The sequence below is a fragment of the Nomascus leucogenys genome, chromosome 6 (assembly GCF_006542625.1).
Source record: "Nomascus leucogenys isolate Asia chromosome 6, Asia_NLE_v1, whole genome shotgun sequence".
Taxonomy (NCBI): domain Eukaryota; kingdom Metazoa; phylum Chordata; class Mammalia; order Primates; family Hylobatidae; genus Nomascus; species Nomascus leucogenys.
Genome location: NC_044386.1, coordinates 120,032,048 through 120,049,879, shown reverse-complemented (window position 1 = coordinate 120,049,879; position 17,832 = coordinate 120,032,048). Strand labels below are relative to the sequence as shown.

General features: G+C 38.9%; 1 protein-coding gene across 4 annotated transcripts in view; it reads right to left on the bottom strand.

The window, feature by feature from the left end:
• Positions 1–17,832, bottom strand: part of CERS3 (ceramide synthase 3) — a 140,253-nt gene that overhangs the window by 67,854 nt on the left and 54,567 nt on the right. For all 4 annotated transcript variants that reach the window (XM_003277548.3, XM_012507172.2, XM_030813848.1 and 1 more), the window contains 4 exons: positions 12,907–13,021; positions 6,625–6,743; positions 1,001–1,058; positions 440–490 (listed from right to left, as the gene is read on the bottom strand). In XM_003277548.3, the coding sequence (XP_003277596.1) occupies positions 440–490; positions 1,001–1,058; positions 6,625–6,743; positions 12,907–13,021 (343 nt within the window). The remainder of the gene's footprint in view (positions 1–439; positions 491–1,000; positions 1,059–6,624; positions 6,744–12,906; positions 13,022–17,832) is intronic.

Below are 17,832 nucleotides of genomic sequence, written 5' to 3'. Positions count from 1 at the left end.
TTGTATCAGACTGTAATAAGTCAAGGACATATACATTATATATATATAATGTCTAAGATAATTACTAGAAGAACAAAAGCATGTGTAACCGAAAAGTCAATATAAGGGATGAAAAAGAATAGTATTTTTTTTAATTACTTGACTGTCCCATAGAAAAGCAAGAAGGGAGTACAAAAGAAAATGCATCAGGTGGTACAAGTAAAAAATAAATAGTAAGATAGTAGATTTAAACCCAAATATGTAATTACATTAACTGTAAACAAACTAAAGGAATGAGACAAATGAGGGTCAATAAGGATGAGGAAGCTCAAGTAGAAAAAGTGCCAGGGATGACACAGTAGTGAACAAAGAGTAGCAGGGGACCAAGACCTAACTAAGGAGATTATTTGAGGGATCTCGGGGTTGAAGTAAGGGGAGGAATACGTTAGAGGGGCCTTACCTGTTTGGGATAGCCATTCCAAACCTCCCATAGGTCATACAGCCAAGGTTTCTGAAAGAAGAAAAAGAAAAAAAAGGGCCAACAGATGAGAAATAAATTTGTTGGTGTCAAAGGCCAATTTTGGCAGAAAACCTAAGCTCTTCCTTAATGTCATTTACAGCAGGCAAAGATGCACAGGAAATTGCCCTTTGCCATATTCTTTTGCTTCTATTGCATGTATTTCTCCCTCTGCAGAGTATTTCTTGCATATTCCTATATAACACCTCTGTGAAATTCACTAGTAGTGAATCTAAGATAAGTAAATAGTGCTGTCTCATAGAGGAAATTGTTTCAAACAAGTAACTGTATGAACCAAATTATTTCTACACCAATTATATTATTGCTTCTGTAGCAATAAAAAAGTCTTGAGATATCTGTAGCAATATTTGAGACAAATCTTGAATCTTGAAAGAAATCTCTAAAACTGGTTATCTTATTGAAAGTACTATACCCTAAAGGAATTCACAGACAAGAATTTCAAAAATTAAAGACAAATTCCAAAGATATAAAAAGATAACTTACATCATAAAGAAATACAACTCCAGCAACAGTGATCATTAAGTAAAATGCAAATCTCCAGCTGCCAAAAGAAAGAAAAATCTTTACTCCCTTGTAAAGGCAACTGAGATTTGAGGAGAAAATGATTAGGTATGGCAGAGTTTACAAAGAACACACATTCTGGAGTCAGACAAATCAAAGTTTCTATCCTGGCTCTGCCCCACTTATTAGATGGCTACAACCTTAGGTAAATGATTTAACCTCAGAAGGCCTGACTTTCTTATCTGTAAAATGAGAATAAGAACATTACCTCAAAACGTGAAAAGAACTGAAAATCTGTGATAACAAGTCTAGCATAAAGTAAGCAACAATAAATGGTAGCCATTATTCTGATGATAATGGCCAGCCCAGTTCCAGGCACACAATAAACAGGGGGTTGATATTAGTATTATCAAGAAGGAAACTAATTAGTCTAATTATTTCTCTTATCCCCATTTAATTCCCAGTTAAAAGGTTTTTATGTGGCCAGACTTTACTCTTTTCCCCTAAAAGCAGGTTTTGAAAGAAAAGATTTTCCTCATATATGGAGAAAGACCTGTGGACTAAGAGACTGGAAAGACACATCAAAAAATTGTAATGAATGGATCTTATTTAGATCCTGATTCAAATCAAGAAACTGTAAAGAAAATTATGAGACAATCAGGGAAATCTAAACACTGAATATTTGCTATTATTAAGTAAAAATCTTTTATTAAATAAAAAATCATAAGATACTGATATTGCGATTATGCTGAAAATAGAGTTCTTATCTTTTCGAGGTACATGCTGAAATACGTATGAATGAAATAACAGATAAAGAGTTCTTACCTTTTCGAGATACATGCTGAAATACGTATGAATGAAATAATAGTGTCTGATATTTGCTTCCAAACCTATCTGTGATTGGGGAGAGGTGTAGTGGGGATAGAGAGGACATAGGATTGGCCTTGAGTTGATCAACTGAAGCTGGTGATGGGTAATAACACACTTAATCCATTATGCAGTCTTTCTACTTTAATATATGCTTGCAACGTTCCAGATAAAAAGTTTTTTTAAATTATGTCTATTTTATCTGATGATTGCTGGAGAAATAATAATATTAAAACAAGATGTTTTCTTATCTTTGTGTAAGGCCTTACAGTGCTTTCCTTGACACACCTGTAAGATAGGTAGGACATAGGAACATAGATATATACCCATTTTGTAAAGTAAAATCAGACTCAGAAAAATGAGGCCATCTCCCCAGCTCATGTAGCTAAGAAGGAGGAAAGCTGCAACTTAAAGTGCAGGTCTTTGGACTCTGCATCAAGGAGTGTTTCCTAAATGTTGTCATTTCCCCTAAGCCAGACGACAGTCTTTCTTCATGGCTTGTTTTGATAGGAGAAAAAAGTAGGGTTCAATACTCAAAAAGCTGAACCACAAAAATATCCAAAAGACATTTTACAAAATGAACGTTGAAACTTTACCGCACTCATTTTATTTGCTGAGAGCATTTCCTTGGCTCCGTGGATTATCTTGTCCAAACACAACCCACAAAATAGAGGAGATGATAAGGCCAGCCAACCCACAAATGAAGCCAAAAGTGTCGGTGCTCTCCTTGTGTTTATTTCCCAAGCATTTACTGATTTCTCAACTCCGGCAGGCACGGTGCTAAGCATACATGTGCTATCACATTTTTGTTTTCACAAGATTATGAAGCCTATGCTATAATTAGTCCTTTCTTACAGACTGTTGCTAACAGCCAATTTCCTAAAGGAAATCAAAGCTAAGAGAGATCACAAAACTTACCCAAGTTTGAGGAGTAATACTCAGATCCAAGAGTGCAGCCAAGTCTCACATGTTTCTGGACAAATCCTACTCAGAGCAGCCCTAAACGAGGGATTCTCAAAGTGTGTGCCAGGGAATACTGAGGTCAGAATATTTTCATAATAATACTAATACATTATTTGCTTTTTTTCCTCTCATTCTCTCACAAGTGAGGTCATGTGACATGTGATCACAGTATTGCTCTGAATGAAATTGCACTGATGAAACGTGTGCTTGTGGAGTCTCCTGTTTGATAAATATCTCAGTTTTAACTTCGAAGACAGTAAATACCAATAGGTATAACACACACAGATGTTCTTTGGGATTTTCAAGAGTTTTTAAGAGACCAAGGGGTCTTGACACCGAAAAATTTGAGAATTGCTGCACTTCACTGAAAAGATGAATGATAATGTCCTTGTCAATGTCATTTCACTAGTTTCACCTAAGAGTAAAACTTCCTTTATTTTTTTCCCGGAAAGAATGAGATAAACATAAATGTGGGAGGGGAGAAAGCCCACTGAAAAACCATTCAGAAACGAATTGGTTGGGTAACAATGGTGATAGTGAAAGGAGGGCCTGCAGGGTGCAGCCAGGGGGGAATGGGCAGAGTGGTGAGAGACACTGCCGGGGCCAGACGGGAGGCCCCTGCTGGGGACGCTGCATAGAGTGGGCCGTGGACTGCACGGGTCAGACGAGGGTGAGGCCGCATCCGCCCAGCCGGGAAGAGCCCTTTCTCCCACACTGAGTTCTCCTACCTGGATACCTAAGGCCTTGGAGTTCTTTCTTATTGCTAGGTGGAAATCTGTATTTTAAAATGAAAAAGTGGTCAGCTAATGTGGAATTTGATTTTTTTAAAACAAAAGGACCCATTATGTATTAAAATCCTGAATGCTGTGGAATAGGGCACAAGGGTCACCATGAAAGAAAGTCACCAAGGAATGCATACACTGAACTCAAGGTGCCTGGGGGCTCAGCCATCTGGATGTTACAAAGGAATCTTTGCCTGTTGGAAAGTAATCTTGGGAGATGGTGTTAAGAAATAAGTGCCTGGAGATTTTCAAAAGGCTTGAGGTTAGGTACCTCATGCTGTGATTTCTGTAGCACATCCCACAGCTGATTTTTAAAAAGCAGAGTCCCTGTACAATTAAACAGCGTGGCACTAGGTTTAGTCTATTTATCTAGTCCATAATAACTTTTAACTTAGAATAAACATGTGACATTGCTAAAGAATAAGATAAGGCTTAAATTTTATTCGTGGGCCCACTTACTGTGTCCTGAATATATTGCATAATTTCCTGCTTTGTGTCTTTGCTTTACTTGAAAATACTGCCTCGAACCTGCTTTCTTTTCTTTTGGCAATCTGACCCATTCTTCAAGGTCTAACCTATGTCTTCCCTTCTCTAGAAAGCCTTTCTTTAACTTCTCCAGCCATGCTGATGCCATCACCTCTAAATTCCCACAACACATCTAAACATGATGTTGCATCTGCTGGTGTGCACTCCCACGTGCCACTGGGGTGGCGCGACAATAGATGTTATGGTTTTATGTGTGATAATCTGGCCTCCCTAATTCGCTGTTTAAGGCCGGTAACCAAGACTCACACGTTACTCCCCTCTTAAAATCTAGAACGCCACAAAATCTAGGACAGTGCTATGCACAGAAAAGATACTACTAACCTGTACCTCTGCATTGCCTGACTGATTGATAAGGGTAACTCAAAATTCCCTTCTCCAGCATGAACTCTGGAAGAATTTTAGTAGGCTTACTGACATGGCCAGATGCCCAAATATTACTCAATTTAAGGATCCTCTGCTTGCTGGGAGGTAAGCATTAGGTGCCAGGGGCAGTATGATAGAACAAGAAATAGTATCAGAATAGGAGTCAGAAGATCTGAATGCAACAGCCATTCAAACACCTAAGAGACCCTTAAACTAGGCAGATGTGCAGTTTCTCATTGAAACAGGATAGCCCCACCTTCCCTGACTGTCTCACATCATTGGCAGAAGGATCAAACAATTATTATTATTATTATTATTTTTTTTTTTTTTTTTTTTTGAGACAAAGTCTCGCTCTGTCACCCAGGCTGGAGTGCAGTGGCGCGATCTCAGCTCACTGCAAGCTCTGCCTCCCGGGTTCATGCCATTCTCCTGCCTCAGCCTCCTGAGTAGCTGGGACTACAGGCGCCCACCACCACACCCAGCTAATTTTTTGTATTTTTAGTAGAGACGGGGTCTCACCATGGTCTTGATCTCCTGACCTCGTGATCCACCCGCCTCGGCCTCCCAAAGTGCTGGGATTACAGGCGTGAGCCACCACACCCAGATGGATCAAACAATTATAACCTGTAAGGCACTATAATATATAAAAAAAATGCCAGAGAATTTTATTAAAATATGATTCAGCTCAGAGGTAGAGAATTAGTTCCTGCTTGGGGTCTTTATTTAAGAATCATCTGTTAGCAAGAATGAATGAATGAGAGCAAGAAAAAGGAGGATGTAACATAAGATCAGCTCCGTCTTGTACTGTTTTGTGCTGATGGTTAGAGAGGTACGCTTGTGCCAATCTGACCTCAGCAGCAACTCTATATTATATTTACCAAACTTTCAAGACCTAAAAACCAGACAGATGCTGGTTAGAAAACAAACAAGGTCATACACCTCAAGCTGCTGTGAGAAAGGCAGTGGAAGCCTGTGGTGAGAAGTGAGTGTTTGGAGACATCCTGAAGAATGGGTCCATCCCTCTAAACATCACCCAGTTTCACAGCTGGATTATAGGATAGGGAACGTATAGATGGATTAAAGGAAGTTATTAAAGTTTAGCCTTCTACAGCCTCTGTTTGCTTATTTGAGAGTCTTACATCAGCTCCCTTATTCATTTCACCTTCAAAACAAAAATATCTGGTGGAAGTCACTAGGCAATGTGAGGGAGGGCCTTAAGAATCAGGCAGGAAGAGGGAGCACTGCTGGTGCATACAATGTGGCATTGAACACAACCCAACTCAGACACATTTGTCTGGATACAAAGAAGAGGAAACAAAGTGAGAGCAATGACCTGGCTCATCATTTTTTGCACAAGTGTCAGTTTCTGCCACAAAAGAGTGACCTAAAGTACTACGATATCCTATAGGAGGGGGAAAAAAAAAAAGCAGAACTCAAATGAAACTAAAAATAAATCCGATGCAATCTCCCTGCCCTCAGAATGGACTCAAAGTAGCCAGCTCCAGTAAAACCCCACTTGATGTCCCAGCCCAGCCTGATCCTCCTGCCAAGCCTCCTGGGAAACCAAGAGGATGGGCTGTGCACCCCACAGGAGGGCTGGGGTCATGAGCCACACCACACAGAGGGCCTTCTCAGTGTTCTGAGAGGGAACACACGTCCTCGCAGACATTCTCTGCTCTTACAATTATGATGGTTGGACACAGGTGATAAAGTCTGGTGACCTAGGGCCAGCCCTGACCCTAAGAAAAGAGAAACACCAGTTAAGACATTTTTATGATTTTTCTGGGTTTCAGGCTGAGTACATAACCTCTCCTGTTCATCTTAGAGAGTTCATAGTGTGGGAGTCTGTCTGAACCTATTCTGGTTCGGGAGGCCCGATAAATAGAGTTCAGAGCTTACTTGATTTATAAAGGAGTGGAGGAAGCAGAGAAGGCAAATGTGTGAGGAGCCTAAAACACCACATCAGTGGGTGACAGAGCTGGGTCTGAACCCTCCCTCTGCTGCCCCAGCAGTATTCTCTCTGCAAGGACCACTCTGCTCCAGATAGGACGGCAGCATTCCTAAAGCTCGGCCCATCCTCCTTACCAAGCTTCCTGGAATTTCTTCAGCCTGGAAGGCCTCTCTTGATTCCGCCGACTCCTAAACCATCTTTCCACCTGGCGCTCTGTCAAGTTACACTTCTTTGCCAGTCCATAAATATCAGTCTGAAAAGGGATGAAACAAATAAATGAGTGATAAAGAACAGAGTCAGACTGGCAGGCAGACAAGAGACGGAGATTGAGTTACAAGAGCTTCGGTACTGGGGATGAGAGAAATTCTGTCATGAGACCTGGAGCCAGGGAATTTACCTCTTTTGCTTATGGAATCACACACACGCACACACACCAAAAAACAAAATGTTACTATCCCAGCTCTCTAAGTTACTGAGAAAGATCAATTCTCCATAATTTGGCAGCAATCCAGCATTCAAGCTGCATGTGTGAGCTCACTTGTTCAGCTAAAATGTGCTTAGGACTTCCTAGGCGCCAGGTAGAGTAGCATAGTTTAAATCAAATCCAATAAAATCCAATCTCCTCATTTTTCCTATGGGGAACTGAAGCCCCAAGAACTTTAGTGACTTGTCCAAAACCTAAAATTAGTAGCAAAGTGTGGATGAGAACTTAGGCTAGTGCATTTTGTTATTTCACATGATCTTTTGACAGCTCCAGAAGATAATGCAGGAAAAACTCAAACTGGTGTTAGCCATCCACTTTTACATTTAATTATATAGAGAGCCTATTTCAAACTAATCCAAAATAATTTCAATAACAAAAATAACAATTGCAAAATATGATGATGATGATTGCTTCTCTTTTGGGAAGCAGAAGTTGTAGGCTATGATTTTTTTTTTATGCTACCATGCAATGAAACCTTTAACATTTTGAACAGGTTTGGAAACAATATGAATGATAGATTCGCTCAAATGTTACCAATTCGAAGGTCTACCCAAGCCAGACAAGAAACATAAATGACCGAATGGACCAGTTCTGTTTCACAGTGGGATTTTAACATAGGCATGTTTTGTACTTTAAACCTATGGTAACCTTCTCCACGTCCACAAAGAAATATGCTCATGAAAAATGCCTGCCCTCTTGATTTTTTTTTTTCCCAAGTAAGAATAAGAAATATTTCCAGACGGGTGTGGTGGCTCATGCCGGTAATCCCAACACTTTGGGAGGCCGAGAAGGCGGTCAGGAGTTCGAGATCTGCCTGGCCAATATGGTGAAATCCCATCTCTATTAAAAATACAAAAATTAGCTGGGCGTGGTGGTGGGCTCCTGTAATCCCAGCTACTCAGGAGGCTGAGGCAGGAGACTTGCTGGAACCTTGGGGGCGGAGGTTGCAGTGAACCGAGATTGTGGCACTGTACTCCCGCCTGGGCGACAGAGCAGGACTCCGTCTCTAAATAAATAAATAAATAAACAAACAAACAAATAAATAAATAAACAAAAGAAACATTTCCATTTCCTCTTAATTCCATTTTGTGAAAAATAAAATGGCATAAAACTGACCCTCAGCTTTGGTGCTGAGGAAAGAAGTGGGAGCTGAATGGATACAGCAGGCAGAAAAGCACATATCATGTCCCAAAAGGCCAGGTATGACCAAGCCAGATGGCTGACGCTTCCAGAGAAAACGTGCAGACCCAGGATTTTGATGAGAAATCACTATGTTTTTAAAAATGTTGACCAACCCCTCAAAGTAAATTTAAACCAATTGTGGATGAATATTGTGAGGGCCAAATAAAGCCTGCCTGTGAGCCAGATGGCTGAATACCCAAAAGTCTGTGACCAGCCGGATAGCTTCTGCTAGATTATCTCATGTGTTACCTTGAGGGAAGGAAAGAACACTGCAGTGTCAAAGCAATCGGATATGGTAGGAAGGGCAGGAAGCTGAAAACAGAAGATCCAGTTCTGCTACCTCCTAGCTATGTAGGCGTAAGCACCGCACTTTGACCCCCATGGAAAATGGGATATTAAGAGAATGTTTGCTACCCACCTCCGAGGGATGATTTGAGGACAAAGGGATTGGAATGTGCTAATGAAACTATTGAGTACTGTGTCAGTGCTAGAGATTTTTATGACCAAACACAGAAAGGAAACCATGGACTACAGATCATTCAAGAAAAAAGTATTCCTTTACTTTTAACAAAATTTGCAAACACGAACAGACCCCCAAAATGGAGAATACAATTCAAATTCTGTTCGTTGGTGCACAGCAGGACATATTCTGGCATGCTGCTGCACTATACTCCGTGTGCTCGGACAGAAGGGGCTCTGAGCCTAGCTTTACTATTTCAAGTATTTTAGTCATTCATTCATTTGAAAGGATTTAAAGAGTCTCTAAGCACTGGTGCCAGGCACCATCTAGGTGTGGGAGATTCGGTAGTGAGCAAAACAAACTAAAGTCCTTGTCTTTATTCTGGAATGTTCTCAGATCTTAGAACAACCCCATTTTATTATCCAATGACTTCTACAAATAATTGCCCAATGAATTATTAATAAACATATATAGAAGACAGCAACTGTTTATGATTCGAAGCTTTTTCTTTCTATTTTGGAGACAGAAGAATCTAGTTGGAAGTCAGTCTTGTCAATACTGGCCTCATGCACTATGATATTATTGAGAGAGAAAACTCCTTGCAAACAAAAGTGTCTAAAAGTGTTTTCTTGAATTAATGTGTGAAACATGAAGCATTTATTGACCATCTGTAATGATCAGAAAATAGTGCAAGATGTCATGGGAGCAAAAACAAGCATGATTAAGAAACAAAGTGACAATTCCCTTGAGTTAGGAAGACATGCTTAAACGTGCTCCTTTGGAAGTCAGCGCATGATAGGCACAAAGTTAATGGTATAAATAATAATAGCTGACCTTTACTGAGCATCTACTATGTGCCAGGCACCATTCTAAGCACTTTATATGTATTAACTCAATTTGATCCTCACAAGAGCCCTATGAGATAAGCAATATAATTATGCTCAATTCACAGAAGAGGAAACTGAGGCATGGGAAGTTTAATCTGTCCGTCTCCACACAGAAAGTCTGTGACAGAGCCAGGCTCTAAACCCACATGGTCTGTCCTCACAATTTGTATTTTAGCCTCTACACTACCTATTGCTGTGAACATTCAGAAGTGGGTTGGAACATGCAGGAAAGGTCTCTCTCAGGCACAGCCTCAAGGAGAGGTCGAATGGCCTAAAGGAGGAGTGCTGAATGGGGCCAAGAGACCTGGCCTCTGGACTGAAAAGGGAACCCTCTGTGCCAGTGGAGGAGTCACCCTACCTCTTTGGCTCTCACATGTCTCACCTGTACAATAAATTGCACTCGAAGAGGTTTTTGCTCTAAAAACGTTTGAATCTATGAATGACTCAAGCTAGCACACTGGAATACCTTTACTGAGTGTAGTAACTGGCTTGAGGTCAGTCTCACAGTGCCACGTTTTCTTCAGATCTCTTCCAGAACTTACTTGTTCTGCATCAGTTCATATATATATATATATAATTATTTTTTATTTTGCTAAGGGAAAGGGCTAGAAAATAAGTTCCACTGTTACTACATGTTACCTATATAGCACTATAATTGATCGTTGGTCAGAGTTGTTGGTCTTACCCCAAACATCTGGAAGTTGTTCTTGATACGCACACATACACACGTATCAGACACACACCTGCATAGATACAATCATAAGAGAACTGTGCAACATCACAGACCAAAACTCTCACTGGAGGCTCATGTGTATAGTATTTTAGGCCTCATCAATACCATGTGATGCCCACAGTCGATGTCATATGCACGGAAGTGTTTTGTTTTACTGGTGCAGTCTATAGCTGCTGAAGCAGCATCCTTGGGTCTGTGTACTTCATTGTTTCAATCAAGTCAGGTGTTATCTACAAATATTACCAACGCAATATTCTACTGTTTTAGGTTTTGAATACTTTTTTTAGTGGTAATACCCTAATCTTCAATCAGTACAAAACTGTTTTTCATCCACCCAGCAACTTATTACCTCAGCCACAATTAAGCAAAGTGCTATCTGTAGGACACTGGCCAGGTTAATGTGGTAGGTATGGTGAGATGAGCTTGTTTCTGAATCTGCAATTGCTATTAAGTCACGAACTCTCTCCTCCTGTATTACAGTCTATCATCCTAAGTCCTAGTGCTTTTAGGCTACGGACATTTTACTGGCCAAATTATTGTTATCTTGATATACTATACAAATACTGCCTCAGTTTTTTAATCTCAGAGCAATATAATTTAGGAATTTTATATTCCTTCACCTTTTTGGTTCAATAGATGAAGCTAACACTTTGGGGGTGATATATAACTTTTTTTTTTTTTTTAGATGGAGTCTCACTCTGTCACCAGGCTGGAGTGTGGTGGCGCGATCTCGGCTCACCGCAAACTCCAACTCCCTGGTTCAAGCTATCCTCCTGCCTCAGCCCCCAAGTAGCTGGGATTACAGGCACTCGCCACCAAGCCCAGCTAATTTTTGTGTTTTTAGTAGAGACAGGGTTTCACCATGTTGGCCAGGATGGTCTCGATCTCCAGACCTCGTGATCCGCGCACCTCGGCCTCCCAAAGTGCTGGGATTACAGGCGTAAGCCACTGCGCCCAACCACTATTTTTTTTTCCTCTTACTGGATGCAAATGTGAAAATTCTGTCTTTATTAAACCATACTGTAATGTCAGTTGAGTTAGAATAATTACTATAAACACAGCACCAGTCTTTAAAATATATCTTTAACATTCCATTTACAGATAAAGAACTCACTGTAGCATGGTGGAAAGGTTACAGGACTGGAAGTATGGGCCAGGTTCTAGCTTTGGATTCAGCCACTCATTAGCAGCACGACCACTCATTTCCCCTTGGCTGGGCCTTAAGTTTCCTCATCTTAATCACGAAAAAGACAGACTACCACCCTATAAACCTTTTCAGCTATCCTTAGTTTTCCTTTGTCACATGGACATTTTTTCTCCATAGCAGAGAAGCTCTTAAGTGCCAAATTTTCTAGATAATTTTAAACATCCTGAAAAGCTGACTAGAAGCTCTTAGCAATAGCAAGTATAGCAACAAATTGGTATTGTAGCACTGTTCTTCCCATTTTATACAAAGTATTACTAAAGTTAGTTGTTCCCAAACAAAGGAGGATAATAAAGGTCCCAGAAAGAACTCTATTTTTTTTTTAAACACAGCTAAATAATTTCCTGTTTGAAACATAAAAAGGGATGCTTAGGTATTCTTATCACCAGTGGTAACAAAAGGATTTAGATGAATGACGGCAGTCGTTTAAAGCACATGGGAATAAAAAACATATAAAGACGGCTTGTCAGACTACCCCTAGGTTACAAAAGCAGTCAAATACAGGAGCTGAGGGCAGCCCTCACTTGACACCACATCTCACGCAAGGTGGCCAAAGCTCAATGTGCTTTCATGTGCAGAGAAACCACGAGGAACAAATTAGAGCAACTGTCATAGTACAGGCAACTTAATTCAGCAAATAAAGTTCAGGACCCTCAAAAATCTATTTATCCTAGAACTGTGTTAGCATATGTACTTGGATTTTAAAATTACTGGGGATAGCTGTTTGTATTCATCATAGAGGTTGTATCACTTTTGGAGAAGTTTTGTTTCATCTGTCATTTTAACTATGGAAATATAATAAAACTGGAGTGAACACTAGACTTACTTAGACATTATTTGTTTAACTGTTAGATTAAAAACTTTTTTCTTTTTCTGAACGTATTTAAGTATGCAGTGCACTACAACATAAATGAAGGAAACTTGATATTGTGAAGAGAGCCGTGACTGTCTTAGAAATTCTCTCTGGAGAGTAGTGAGGGGCACAGCATATTTCTGAGTATGTTGAGGCTTTGAATAAAATAACAGTCCTACTCATGAAAGCGACCCCAATGAACATTTTCATAATGTGTGTAATGTATTTTGATGATGCCACAATCACCAAAAGTGTCACATATGGGCTTCTCTGCCCTAACAATTGCATTTCTTCATCTGTATACTTTGTATATATTCGACCATTAAAAATTAAATGTTGACCTTTATGCCGAAATTATGGCACTGATCGTTAGTGCTCAACACTATAGTTAAATACAATAGTTCAACTGTTAACATTTGTAATTTTATAATATCATATGTATCATACTTGGGAGGTTCTAAACCTGTCAACAGAACAAAGAAATAATAAATCCAAATGAATCCAAATCATTTGCTGATCAACTAGATTTCTTGCACACACAAGGTAAGCTATAGATAACTGAACCATTAAGAAAGAAGATTTTTAAACCAAAAAGCAAAGAATTTGTACTTACTTGCAATGGTTGCCTTGTGGAATGTTTGAAAAAATTCTCTAAGACAGTATTTGGTGTAACCTTTCGAACTGTCTCTTTAATGCCAAATGATTTTGCTAGAGGTGAAGCAACAAATCTACAAAAATATGAAAAGAAAAAAAGTTCAAAATCTAAGAATAAATCCACAATGACACCAGAAAACTAAAGCTGTAACTTTAGGTTTCTAAAGAAATCAATCATTCGTTTATGTTGCCACTGGGGCTACCTACAGCCAAAATCTGTCTCTCAAAACAGAAAAGTTTCAGTCCATACAAAAAAGCAATAATTAAAAAAAAACACTTGCACAATTCTAAAATGTATTTTATGTTAATCCAAATATATTTATAGATAAGATTTAGGAATTAGAATAAGCTGTTCTACTTAGAATTTTAAAGACTCCCGGGGATTAAAATAAATAGGAATTTTGTTAGAAAATGTTTTATTTGGTGTTATTATCTTAAAGAAATTACTACATTCCCATTTCAAGTTCTAACATATGAAAAAATGACACAACTCTAGGGCAAATACGTAAGAATAGGATTGATGGGTGGTATGGCAAGTATACATTTAACTTTATAAAAAACTGGCAAGTTGTTTTTCAAAGTAGCTGTACTGTATTGCATTCCCACCAATAATGTGTCAGAGTTCCAGTTAGCCCATATCCCCACCAACACATGGTACTGTCAGCCTTGGCAATTCTACTGGGTGTGTAGTGGTTTTTGTTGATTTTCCACTATAATCTTTATTGTTTCCTATCTTCTACTTGCTTTAAATTTAGATCGATTTTATTTTTCTAGTCTGTTAAGGTGGAAGTTTACATTATTGATTTGAGGTCTTTCTTCTTTTTAAATATAGGTGTTTGCAGCTATAAGTTTCCCCTCAAACACTGCTGTTGCTGCATTCTATTTAGTATGGCATTTTCTTTTTCATTCATCTCAAGTATTTGCAAATTTACCTTGTGATTTCTTCCCTGACTGGTTGGTTATTTAGAAATATGTTATCTAATTTACATGTATTTGTTAATTTCTTGATTTCTCTCTGTTACTGATTTCTTATTTTTTAAGAGATGAGCATTTTGCTATGTTGCCCAGGCTGGTCTCCAACTCCTAGCCTCAAGTGATCCTCCTGTCTCAGCCACCCCAAGTGTTGGGATTACAGGCATGAGCCACTGTGCCTGGCTGTTATTGATTTCTAATTTCATTTCACTGTGGTTGGAAAACATACTTTCTATCTAAATCCTTTCACATTTATTGAGACTTCTTTTAGAGCCTAATATGTGATCATGCTGGAGAGTGTTCTTAGTGCACGTGAGAAGAATGTGTATTCTGGTGTTGTTGAGTAGAGTGTTCTATAGATGTTTGTTAGGTCTAGTTGGTTTACAATATCGTTCAAGTCTTCTATTTCCCTGTTGATAATCTTTTGCCTAGCTCTTCTATCAATTATTGAAAGTGAGTATTGAAGTTTACAACTATTATTGTTGACTTGCCTGATTGCCCTTTAATTCTGTCAGTTTTTACTTCACGTATTTTGGATCTCTGTTGCTAAGTGTGTATATGTTTATAATTGTTATATCATCTGGACATATTTACCCTTTTATTATTACAAAATGTCTTTTGTCTGTAGTAACAATTTTGAAATCTATCAAGTTATGTTTTGTCTGATATTAGTACAGCTGCTCCAGTCCTCTTGTAGTTACTGTTTGCATGGTATATCTTTTTCCATCCTTTTACTTTCAACCTATTTGTGTCTTTAAATAAACAGGTGTCTTTTGTGGACAACATATAGTTGGATCATGTTTTCCTATTTTATCTATGCCTTTAATTAAAGTATTTAATCCATTTACATTTAAAGTAATTGCTGATAAAATAGGATTTATGTCTGCCATTTTGCTATTTGTTTTCTATATATCTTATGCCCTTTTGTTTATTTGTCCATCACTACCTTATTTTGTGTTAAATAGATATTTTCTCATGTACCATTTTAATGTTCTTGTCTTTTTGGTTTTTTACTAAAGTTATTTTCTTAGTGATTCACTTGGGGATTATAATTGACATATTAATTTATAACATCTTACTTCAGATTAATATCAAATTAATTTCAATAGAGTTAAAAAACTCCATTCCCCTTCCCCTTCTTTGTGCTCCTGTCTCACAAATTACATCTTTATAAATTGTGCTCTGATCAACACAGATTTACATTATTGTTTTATACAATTGCCTTTTAAATCCGATAGGACAAAGTGTTACAAACAAAAAAAAATGCTTATACTATCATTTTATTTTCTTACGTACTTACCTTTACTGGTGCTATTTCTTCATGTGGATTTGAGTTACTGTCTTGTGTACTCTCATTTCAGTCTGAAGGACTTACTTTCAAACTTTTTGTACGCTAGGCCTGCTAGTAATTAATTCTCTTGGTTTTTGTTTATTTCAGAATGTCTTAATTTCTCTTTCATTTTGAAGGAGAGTTTTGTTTGGTTCATAGTGTTTCTCTTTCAGCGTTTTTAATGTGTCATTCCACTGCCTTTGGCCTACATAGATACTGATGAGAAATCAATTCCTAATCATAATGAGAATTCCTTGTATATGATGAGTTGCTCCACTCTTCCTACCTTCAAGATTCTTTCTTTTTGGCTTTTGACAAATTGATTATGACATATGTAGATGTAGTTCTCTTTAAATTTATCATACTGGGAGTTTGTTTAGCTTTTTGGATATACAGATTCAGAATTCAGGGAAATTTTTGGCCATTTATTTCTTCACATTTTTGGGGTCCTGTTTATTCTCTTCTCTCCTTCTGGAATTCCCATTATGTGTGTGTTGGTATTCAAGTCTCTAAGACTATTTTTCTTCATTCTCTTTTATTTTGCTGTTCCTCACACTGCTGACTCTTTCTTATGCCTGCTCAGATATGCTATTGAGCCTCTCTCATGAAATTTTGATTTCAGTCATTGTAGTTTTCAAACCTAGAACTTCTATTTGGTTCTTTGTTATAATTTATAATTTCAATTACTTTATTGATGTTCTTGATTTGGTGAGACATTGTTTTCATGCTTTCCTGTAGTTCTTAAGCATGTTTTTCTCCAGTTCTTTGTTTTTTTGTTTTTGAGACGGAGTCTCGCTCTGTCGCCCAGGCAGGATTGCAGTGGCGCAATCTCAGCTCACTGCAAGCTCCACCTCCCGGGTTCACTCCATTCTCCTGCCTCAGCCTCTCCGAGTAGCTGGGACTACAGGCGCCCGCCACCACGCCCGGCTAATTTTTTGTATTTTTAATAGAGACAGGGTTTCACCGTGGTCTCGATCTCCTGACCTCGTGATCCGCCCGCCTCGGCCTCCCAAAGTGCTGGGATTACAAGCGTGAGCCACCGCACCCGGCCAGTTCTTTGACCATATTTAAAATAGTTGACTTAAAGCCTTTGTCTAATAAGTCCACTATCTAGGCTTTCTCAGAAACACTTGCAATAATTGCTACATTTCCTGTGTATAGTCCATAATCTTTTGTTTCTTTGCATGTCTCATAAGTTTTTGTTGAAAATTGGACATGTTAAATACTATAAGGTGGCAACTATAAAAATCAGATTATTTCTCCTCCCCAAAGTTTGTTGTTTTTGCTATTTGTTATTGTCCATTTGTTTGCTTAGTTGTCATTTTTCTTTTTTTTTTCCTTTTCTTTTTTTTTTTTTTTTTTTTTGAGACAGAGTCTTGCTGTCGCCCAGGCTGGAGTGCAGTGGTGCGATCTCGGCTCACTGCAAGCTCTGCCTCCCAGGTTCATGCCATTCTCCTGCCTCAGCCTCCCGAGTAGCTGGGACTACAGGTGCCCGTCACCACGCCTGGCTAATTTTTGTTTTATTTTTAGTAGAGATGGGGTTTCACCGTGTTAGCCAGGATGGTCTCGATCTCCTGACCTCATGATCCGCCTGCCTTGGCCTCTCAAAGTGCTGGGATTACAGACGTGAGGCTTAGTCACCTTTTTGAATTAATCTGTAAAGGCTCCTTTGTGATGTGTGAGCAATGAAGGCTTTATTAGTTTAGCTTAGTGGTCAGCTAATGATTAGACAGAGATTTCCTTAAATGCTTAGAACCAATAAGCTTCTCAGTCTTTCCTGAGGAGCTCTGTGCATATGTTGGGGCACACCTTCAACATTTAGCTAGGCAGTAAGCGACTCTGCCTTAGCCTTCACTTAATGTTTGCACAGAGCCTAAAGGTCATTCAGAGGTGAGAGCTTATGGCCTTCCCAGGTCTTTCCTGAGCATACAGATAGCCATGAACATGCACTAACCCTTATACAGGCCTTCTAGATTTCCCAGGATATGTTGGAGTTTTTCAAAGCCTTCTATGCACATCTCATGTTCTAGGTTTTAAGCTTTTTGGTTATTTTATTGTTTGCCCTAATTGTTATCCACTGTCTTAGACAGTTATAAAGTTAATCAATTACCTCTAATTGTTTTAGACAAACACCCTCAGGGAAAAGGCTTTTTCACTGGGTGAGCTCTGAGTCAGGTCAGATAAAGACAGCATTGTGAGTAGTGTCTTCCAGAGAACCGTCAGACAGGTCAGATAATGACAACCCTCTGATACTGAGCTTTGAAGGAGCTTCTACTCTGTTCTGCTCCTTTCAGTGGCAGCCAGGCTGCTAGTTTCCACCGTAATTGTGGGCCACTGGTTCTTCAAGGCTGTCCCGAGATGGAGAGGGCAAGATGGGAACAGGGCAAGTTAAAAATGTCACACAGCTTACTATTCCTTCCAAGATTCTGCTGTTTTTCTTAAATAACAACCCCTAGATCACTGTAAGCCTTTGGCTGATTCTCAATTCTGAAAAAAACTGACTGTGACAATTTTTGCTAGTTTTCTGGTTGCTTTTATGGAAGAAAGAATTTTCAGAGTTTCTTACTCTGACATTTTTGCTAA